This window comes from Mixophyes fleayi, chromosome 6, assembly GCF_038048845.1.
Source record: "Mixophyes fleayi isolate aMixFle1 chromosome 6, aMixFle1.hap1, whole genome shotgun sequence".
NCBI classification, from domain to species: Eukaryota; Metazoa; Chordata; class Amphibia; order Anura; family Limnodynastidae; genus Mixophyes; species Mixophyes fleayi.
Window position 1 is genome coordinate 169,583,896 of NC_134407.1, and position 9,671 is coordinate 169,593,566.

Consider the following 9,671-nt stretch of genomic DNA (forward strand, 5'->3'; position numbering starts at 1 on the left):
ACAACAGGTGGCAAAAATGCAAAATAGACACCATTCTGGTCATTAGAGTTTGCAATGCAAACACTACTTCTGATGAATAGTATACAAAGAACTTCAGCTGTGCAGAGTAGTATACAGTGAATATCCCAATGCTGGTGGCTAAGGAAAACACATGCATCAATTCTGGTGGTTACTAAATAGTGCAGAAGCTAATTTTGAACAACTTGTATACAATGCAGACCCCAGTTCTGGTGACAATTGCCTCATCCATACCCCAGTTCTATTGGCTACTATCGAAGTCTGACTCCTATTTCTGGTGTCTAGCATACAATACAGACCACAGTTTTTGCATCTAGTATATAATGACTATTGCAATTGATGACTGCTATACACTGACATAGACCTCAGCACTAGTGGCAGATAAATATTATGATGCCTAGTATATAATAGATCCCATATTGATGGCTATACACAATACAGACTTTCTAGTGGCAAGCATACAATGCAGACCACAATCTAGTGGCTAGTATAAAACTTAAACCCCATTTCTGGTGGGTTGTGTATATTTCAGCCCCCATTTCTGGTGTATAGTTGACAAATCACATCTCTACTTTGGCAACTAGTATATAATGTAGTGCATAGTAGATTATAGGGAAGTGGATTCTAGTGACTAGTGAATGTACAATGCAGACCCCATTTCTGGAAAGAAATGTACATTTCAGACCCTAATTCCAGTGGTTAGTATACAATATGGACCTAAATCCTGGTGGCTAGTTAACATTTCAGACCACAGTGCAGCTAATATAAAAAAATCAGCAAATAATTTGGCTTTTAATGCCACCTTGGTAGCACCAGAATCTGTCAATGACAATTAAACTGTTTCTTTTTGTCACTATAATTAGCTAAAACCATCAGATAGAAAGCTTTTGCATGAGTTGTTCCACATGACTATTAGCTCACTAAGGAGTTGTCCACGAGTTGTTAATGGCATCTCCTGGCACCATTTTACTACATTCTGCTTCCATAGTGGACGGAGTAGGTGTCAATAGTAAAATAAATGACCAAGGGGGCATAAATGTTTAAGGTCCCCAAGGAGGACCAGGGTCCTAGACAGTTGACCTGCCTGCTTTTCCCAAAGGTAGGCTTTATGTATAATAAATACTCATGACAAAAGTGTACATTGCAACAGATGAAAGATTTATTGAGCACCAAAAAGCCAGAAAACACCATTTTAATGAGTGTCCTTGTATGTAAATGGACATTGCTGGGAATGATAGTGGTCAGTAGATAGGTAGGATGCAGTACAGAACAGGCTGTGTCAGGCTGCCACAACTTTGCTGTATTCTGTGTTGATTGATGTCTTAATCTTAGTGGACTCTTGTTGCTGTGGGGAGAAAAAAAGAAAAATGTAATTCTACAGTTTGCTACACAGTCTTTTGCTCTTTACACTCTAGAAGCTTTTTTTTGCTCTATACTGTGAACTTCTGCATAAGTGATGTCATTATTTCCTAGTCACCTGATGCCTTCTTGTGAATATTGGTGCAACCAACAAAATGTTTGTCTCTGATCCGTGTAAATGATAGGATTATTTTAATGTATACATCTGTTAACATATGTTGTGTTACTTACTTGTAGAAGAAGTGGTAGATGATGAAGAGGTGGCTTTTGAACCTGTACTTGAAGACCCACCAGCTGCAGGCATCCTGTGGGGGAAAAAAAGTATGTTTTATTATTATATAATTCACAATGACAGCAATACATTTAAAAACTCCTGTAATTTATATTCTTATAAATTATAACTGGTATAAATACCTGTATAAGCAGTTTTGATAGATAATAGGATTATTGTCCCATCCTGCTGTGACATATAGGAACATTAAAAGCCAATCAGGAGTTCCATACCCATATAAAAGCATGAGGCCACATTATTGCTTTTATACCAGAAATGGGACTCCATGGTGACAACTAATAATCTTTTTTGTTTTACAGTAGAGGGTACATTTTAACTTAACAGTTTTTTTATTTGAAAGAAATGAAACTTTCTTGTGTTAGTTGACCTTCATATGCTGATGTGTTTTACCTTCACTGACAGTTATACATTCCATCAATTTTCAATTATACCTGTGACATGTGACATCTCTACTCTCAAAATAAAAGGGATGACATTACTAGTTATCATAAATAATACTTTCACTGTTGGAACCAACTTAGAATAGACCACATCCATACCAGACAGTGATAAATATAACATAATTCAGAGGGGCTCATTTATTGTGTTTGAACAATACATACTGTTTATTTGCTTCATTTCTGTCCTCCTCCATCAAACTTATTACAGTTTGAAATTACAAAAGTCACAATAACATCTAGCATCAGCCCTACCTAAGCCTGTCCCTCATACAGCAACACAAGTAACAGCTTTGCTTTCTCACATTAAACATAAAAAAGAAAATGCATAAATAAACAAAAAAATAAGTCTACCAAAACATAGTTTAATATAATTGTTATTAAAACTCTAAAATGTTTAAATTTTTTGTCATAAAATTACTTCTCAAGTATTACAAGGAGTAATGCACCCACAGCAATGAAATATAATACTAATACAATCCTTAGAGTTTTGTGACCATATAAAAGCCCCAAAAGCTGAGTTCTTTTATATGTGTCACTGAACTCAGTGACCTCTAATATCCTAATATTCTACAGCAAGGTTACATTTTATGCTTATTCATTGATAGGAAGTATGTATGAAAATGAACATACTTGCTGTCCTGTCCATCCAGTAGTTCTCGGTACTTGGAGATCTCTTGTTCCAGACGTGTCTTAATGTCCAGAAGCATCTTGTATTCACTGCTTTGGAGTTCCAGCTGGTTCCTGAGGTCTGAGAGCTCACACTGGATCTTAACTATAAGATCCTGTATTTGGGACAACTGTGCGCAGTAACGTCCCTCTGTTTCAGCCAAGGAAGACTCTAAAGCTGATTTCTGTGCATAAAAGAAATGGTTCATATTGATGAGATCAAGGCCAAGAACCCTATTGATTCAATATATCTATGTGTACCGAAGACCATATTACAGACATCTTCTACTATGTTAATTAGGTGTGTATATTGGTAAAACAATTATTTACATAACCAGAGTAATACTAAAGTACTCCAGCTATTCTGAGAGGCTGCATTCAAAAGTTATCACATACAAAACATTTCTGTGCAGAAAATGGAGGTTGCCATTTTGTTATGATCCCCACACATCTTTGTTGATATATTAGTGATATATTAGTTGGAGTTGCAATAAAACATTAACTTCAACGTTGATCCCTACTGTTACATGTAGCCATAGAGACAAACAAGATCTGCACTGTTCAAGGTCTACCATGTTTTGTCCTAGTTACTTAGTTTTTCTGGCTACTTTCTCTTTACCAAGCACCTATGTTTCCTAGTATAAATAATAGTTGTATTTGTGTTTTATATAGGCAAAATTAATAATTTCGATTGGTTCACTTAGTTGCCTAGAGCACTTTCAATTCTATATGTAGCCCTGTGTACATACCATACTGAGCTGTGACTGAAGCTCTATCTCCAGGCTCTGAAGTGTCTGCTTCAAGTTTGTGATTTCTGATTTGGATGTTTGGACCTCTTGACTTCCAGAAACAACCTGTGCTTGTAGTTCCTTTGCCTGAAACATCCCATAAAGCAAATGGTGAGATATGACAATTATTGGATAATATGATCGTCTGCAGGCTAAGATGAGTAGAGAGATTACAATAGCATTTTTGGAAACGTCAAGGAGGAGCTAACAGCAGATAACCCTTCACCCATTATGCACTGTTATGTGATTGTTGCTTTTACATCCTTAAGTGACTGGTTTCTTTTATTACTGATGGGAATGGAAATATTTGACATACATTAATTATAACTTTACTATTTTAGAGAGACAGCTTTCAAGAACTGTATCTTAATCTCTATTTTCACATTGTGTAACCTCACCTGAGCCTGGAACATTTCCTCTGCTTCCTGTTGGTATTTGGCAGCCATCCTCTCATAATCAGACCTCATATCAGTCAGGACCTTGCTCAGATCTATACCAGGAGCAGCGTTCATCTCCACGTTGACCGTTCCACTAACTTGGGTTTGCAATCCCTTCATTTCCTGCAGGATTGACAGTGTATTAAGTGGGTGACTCTCTTCTATATAAGTCAATGTTCTCTATAGGATTCTGTATTGCTCTACTTTACACATTGTTGCCAGAATACGATGTTCTGGGCGCAATATCTTATCAATATCAATGTAATGTCTCACCTCCTCATGGTTCTTCTTCAGATAAGCCAGTTCCTCGGTAAGACTCTCAATCTGGTTCTCTAGGTCAGACTTGGATAAGGTCAACTCATCCAGGACTCTGCGGAGGCCATTGATATCAGCTTCCACGCTTTGGCGGAGAGCCAACTCATTCTCATACCTGAAAAACAAAATATTGTCTGAATAGTACTGCAGGTTTCAGAACTTTGTTGAATAATGGGATAAACATAAAATACTAGCGAACTAAAACATATTTTAGTCATATGAAGGAGCTAATAGGAACATTCACATATATATGGAAATAATTTGGGAAGTTGAGAGATACGGTTGTGATCAAATAATTTTGTCTGTGCATACCAGATTTCCTGTCTGTTCGTCTTCTAATAGATACTAGAGGGAGCCAGTCTGAGCCTAAAATTGCTGATAACTACAGATAAGCACCATTTTCAAACCTGTTCTGCAAATTATTCTCCTCATTCTATACATGGCTTTGAAATTTCACACATGTCACTGTTATAATTTGGCCTCAAGTTTTTCCAGACCTAATAGAATAAATTGACTGTCATCATCCCAGATCTAGTCAAGAATATAATTTCATGAAATGCACATTTACGAATACAGTGCATAAGGTCATTCGGTGGGATGGTGACGCAAAAGGGAAAATAAAAGATTATATGGCAGGAATTTTGCCCCTCTGCAAAACAGCCTACTTCGCTAATTTCTACTGAACAACTTGAATTGCACACTACATAGAAAATGAGCTATTAGTGTGAAAAATATAGAGGTCCAGGAATGTTTACAAGAATTTCTGCAAATGAATAAAAATGCATATTCTTTATTATATGAACTTGTATGCCAAACTTGGAGCCATAACTACTAATTTTTGCATTTGACATTAAGTTATTGTACTTCTTTTTTTATCCCTGTAAAATAAAACTGCACATATTGTTTTTTTTCTTTATTTGTTGTAATAGTAAGTGATGTTTTATTTGGGATTACAAAGTTATCACTAAACTCATGTACTAAATTTGATGATGATAATTCTTCATCTTAGTTTATGCTTGACAGTTATTCCAAATAACACTGACATCACTAGGATCTTCCCAGGAAGGATCTTCTCCATTAGCAGATAGAACTAATTGTTACTACTTACTTGAGTTTGAAGTCATCGGTGGTGAGTCTGGTGTTATCAATGGCAAGGATCACTTTGTGATTGTCTATTTGGGCAGCCAGGATCTAAAGATTGATGACAGAGAAAAAAAAGGTTGGATGTGGTGTAATATGAAAGCATCACGTCATCAGTGTCAGTTGTATTGTATAGTTAAAGGGGCAATGTAAGTCATTGTAATGCATATATTATAAAAAGTTCATACAATGGCATAAGAAATTATTGGACACTTGCTATGATAAACATGTTGTATATAGGTAATGGTGAAAAAATAACGGGAAGCTCTGTTCCCTGGATTTCCCAGAACAATCTAAGTTTCTGCTTCAGAAAATCTTAGGATGCTTTTTTTTCCCAAGGTTGACTTTGCATCCTGATTACCAATGTTTTACTGTGTTTGGCACCTAAAAAGGAAATAAGGGATGGGATGCCAGAGAGACGACCTAGTTGTTTGCTCAAAAATGAAGGGAGGTCCTATCATTTTATATAAAATATTTTTCATATTACCTACGTATGTTGAAGTGTTTATAAGTATTCTCCCACTTGCAGCATGCATTGCTATATGGTGCACCAGCGCTATTGCTGAACTGTATTCCCCACAGTGCATTATGGAAGTTGTAGATCAATTGAATGGCCAATGTTGCACATTCCTGATTTAATTGCTAATCCATTATGATGTAAATATAATTTTCTCTAACAATGTATAAAGTGTTTTGACGCCACAATCTTCAATCAATATAAGTGTATCCTGAAAGATTATAACAAGCTGTATCAGATTCTGAACCCCTCAAGGCACAATTTTCCAAGCAGCCTCATTAGCGCTCTTCAAAAAGTACAGAGACATGTCTGCCAAATTAGGCTGTGTTCCATCTTGTTATGCATTGGTTACAGCTACAATCTTTAGAGGCGGCCACGTTTGTTTTGCATCTGTCTAATTAAGCAGATTGGTACATTTATTAGCAGCTGATGAGTGTGAAATTATTGCTTAATGGGTTTGATTGATGGCATTTATTTGCATTCTATAATGTTCTACAGAAGAAATTCATAGCAAAGTTATGTAAAACTTGTGATATCATATCTTATATTAGAATATATGTATATGGAAAAACTTGTATCCATCACACATTAATAGTTTCTGAGCAGATGCCTATAAAACAGATGTATCCATTGAAGCTCAAAGGAAATTTTGCAGATCATTTTAACAACCCAGTCAGTCAATCATCACTAGCTCCCTAAAGCTGACGACTGAATGACAGTTCAAAAATGTTGGCAAAACTTAGATAGATTGGATTTACAGAATAGATAGGTAACCTATAACTCCAACTGTTGTGGAGTTTATCTGTGCATCTATCTGTTGTTAATAGGATGGATATTGTTATTCTTTATGTTGTATTTTATTCTTATTATTTGTAGCGGAATGTTGAATGCTGCAGATTGTTAATTCCCAGGGCACTAACATTTAAATATTGAACCATAAAAATGAAAAGTTTCAATAGCTACCAAACCAATATTCTGTCCCTTGCTACACAGGAGATAATCTAGTTCTATGTTTGATGTTTGGCACATCTGGAAGGCTAAATGTGGCCTTAGGGTTCTAGACATACTGGGCCTGAGTCATTTAGGAGAGCAAAGCATAAAAACGGAGTAAATTTGCACCTTGGCAAAACCATGTTTGTTCAATACAGAATAAAAAGAGTAGATAGTAAAAAAGAATGCTTATTCTCACTGTTAAAACATAAAATATATGTTGTAAAATAGCTGGATATTTAAAGGTGAAGCTTACCTTTGCACGAAGATCCTCAATGGTCTTGAAGTATGGGCTGTAGTCAGCTGCCTTACTAACGGGACTCTGCTTATCATACCATTCTCGAATCTTTTTCTCCAGCTCAGCATTGGCGTCCTCTAAGGCACGCACCTTGTCCAGATAGCTGGCCAAACGGTCATTTAGGTTTTGCATGGTCGACTTCTCATTGCCAGAAAGAAGGCCATCTCCAAATCCACCCCCTTGGTTAAAGCCATATCCTCCACCAAAACCAGCTCCACCACCAAACCCAGAACCACCACCAAAGCCAGCTCCACCACCAAAGCCAGCACCTGCCCCACCACCAAAGCCAGCACCTGCTCCACCACCATAGCCAGCACCACCACCAAATCCAGATCCTTGTCCACCACCAAAGCCACCATCAAAGCCAGCACCTAAATTGCCATTGAAGCCAGCACCATAGTCTCCAACTTGGCAGAAACCTGCATTCCCACCATAAGCACCCCCTGCTCCGCTGGAACCAAATTGTGAAAAAGACACAGAGTTCCTTGACCCTGGTCCTCTTGCACCAGCTACAGACCCAGATGATGTTCTATGACTGGATGAAGAGTATTGATGAGACATGTCTACAAGCAGTATATGATCTCAAGCCAAGGAACTAGTGATGAACACAGCCTGTTCTAGTACTGCAGTAGCATGTCCTTCACCCCACTAGTCTCCTTATAAATACTTTTCAATGGGTGTCACCTTTCAAAACCTGAATAATATTAACTACGTGGCTGCCAGGAGCAAAACGAATGCCAATAATGAATTGATCTGACACATGTTTTTTTTTTCTTGTTCATTATTTTTCTTCTTGGATACTGTTGACACACAACTTTGTGATTTTTTTTTTTCTTTTGTTTATCTTCACAAGCCTATAATTTAGACTGGGTGGATTCCTACATGTATTGGCTGCTATTTATCACACAATGACATCTCACTGAACTTTTTAGATGGATCAGTCCACCCACATCACTAATTCTGCAGAGAGGGGAATAAGCACAGACAGCATCTGACTACATGTTAACACCAGGTCTCGGGGCAACGACCTGCTGTAGTCTACAGTTTTATGTGAAAAAACTGTTCATATAAGTAGAAGCAAATATGTTGTATTTGTGTTATATATTCTATGTCTGTGACAAGGAATTTATATTTGCATTTGTTTCATGCAATGAAAATTGTGTGTGTATATTTAACAAGTTGTTTACTGAATAATTCTGTTTCTGCAATGAGGTTATTCTAAAAAAACAAACAATGGTCCTATTAGTCAGAATGGGTTTTGCAGCAGATGATTGTAATGGTCTGTACATAAATATATATATATATATCTATATGTAGAAAAAGTTAAAGGAAATTAAGTTCAGAGAGATAAGCAAATTTGAAATAAACAAGTGACATTGTTTGTCACCAGCCCATGCACTTGATATGTGCTTACTTGACAGTTCAAGTCATCAATTAGGCTGGGACAATGCATATGATGATATTATTTGCTTCATCATGCCCCTAAAAACACAGGTGCTCGTGTAGAGTTGGATGTATGCATTTTTGCATTCAAAATATACATTTCAGTATTGCACATGTGCACAAAAAAGACTTTCAGTCCACTTACTTAAGGAGCCCGAGTACATTAAGGGCATGTTATCATATAATGAGACTGAGTTAGACCTGGACATAGACACATATATGCAAGTCAGGAGGCATTTTTCCTGTGGGTGTTCAAACCCTGGTGCTAAATTTGCACTGATGATAATACCGATCGGCAGTATTAGGTAGACTCAGATGTGGTAATGGGATGGTTAGTGGGGTATTTCTAAGGAATCACTATTTAACTGCTTAAGTCCAATTAATGTATTTAATTAGTAACACTGAAAGCACACACTATAAAAAAATATTTTCTTAAACCTATAGTCCACAAATAACCACTAGAGCAATAAATATTCCATGACTTATATTGTGACACTATGCATGTTCTCCTGCACAGCACTACGGAGCAGCATGGACTGTGCAGCCTTAAGGTTGATAGTTCAACACTTTAGGACCACACAATGTTCCTTAGGCTGCATGGCAGCACTCATTTCCAGATTGATGGAGGAATAACTGTTTTGTCTTGTGCAGTGGACGCATTTTCATTTCATTTTTCGATTGTGATAACAGTTTGTGTTTTAAAAAATTGTTTTCTCATAGTGATTATAACATTAGGAGACAGTGTAAATGAAATGTTCTAAAATGTAACATACAACAGAAGAAAGTACAGCATAATTGATTCATTGATTGTTGTGTGTGTTGTTAGGTCATTCATTCATTGTAATTGTGTCACACAAAATACACCATCCTATTGTACACCAGAATTGCTTTTGATTAAAGTGTGTGTTAGGTCATTAATTGTAATCAGCGTCACACAAAATAAACAATCCTTGATCTGTGAATAGATG

The 9,671-nt window shown here is 36.7% G+C and overlaps 1 protein-coding gene across 1 annotated transcript; it reads right to left on the reverse strand.

Annotated features, from left to right (window-relative positions):
• Nucleotides 1–1,155: 1,155 nt before the first annotated feature.
• LOC142094731 (keratin, type I cytoskeletal 19-like) lies at nt 1,156–7,900 on the reverse strand. The gene is made up of 8 exons (XM_075177159.1): nt 7,219–7,900; nt 5,424–5,506; nt 4,274–4,430; nt 3,962–4,123; nt 3,525–3,650; nt 2,740–2,960; nt 1,609–1,682; nt 1,156–1,363 (listed from the first exon to the last, which is right to left on the reverse strand). The coding sequence occupies exons 1-8, from the start codon at nt 7,819–7,821 to the stop codon at nt 1,347–1,349; spliced, it is 1,443 nt and encodes a 480-aa protein (XP_075033260.1). The 5' UTR covers nt 7,822–7,900; the 3' UTR covers nt 1,156–1,346.
• Between the last annotated feature and the right edge of the window lie 1,771 nt (nt 7,901–9,671).

Excerpts from the sequence above, each read along its gene's own strand:
- LOC142094731 (XM_075177159.1), bottom strand. The coding sequence starts at position 7,821 with ATGTCTCATCAATACTCTTCATCCAGTCATAGAACATCATCTGGGTCT. Across the intron at positions 4,124-4,273 it reads TGAAGAAGAACCATGAGGAG|GAAATGAAGGGATTGCAAAC; the intron begins GTGAGACATTAC and ends TCAATCCTGCAG. Across the intron at positions 3,651-3,961 it reads AGGAAATGTTCCAGGCTCAG|GCAAAGGAACTACAAGCACA; the intron begins GTGAGGTTACAC and ends GGGATGTTTCAG.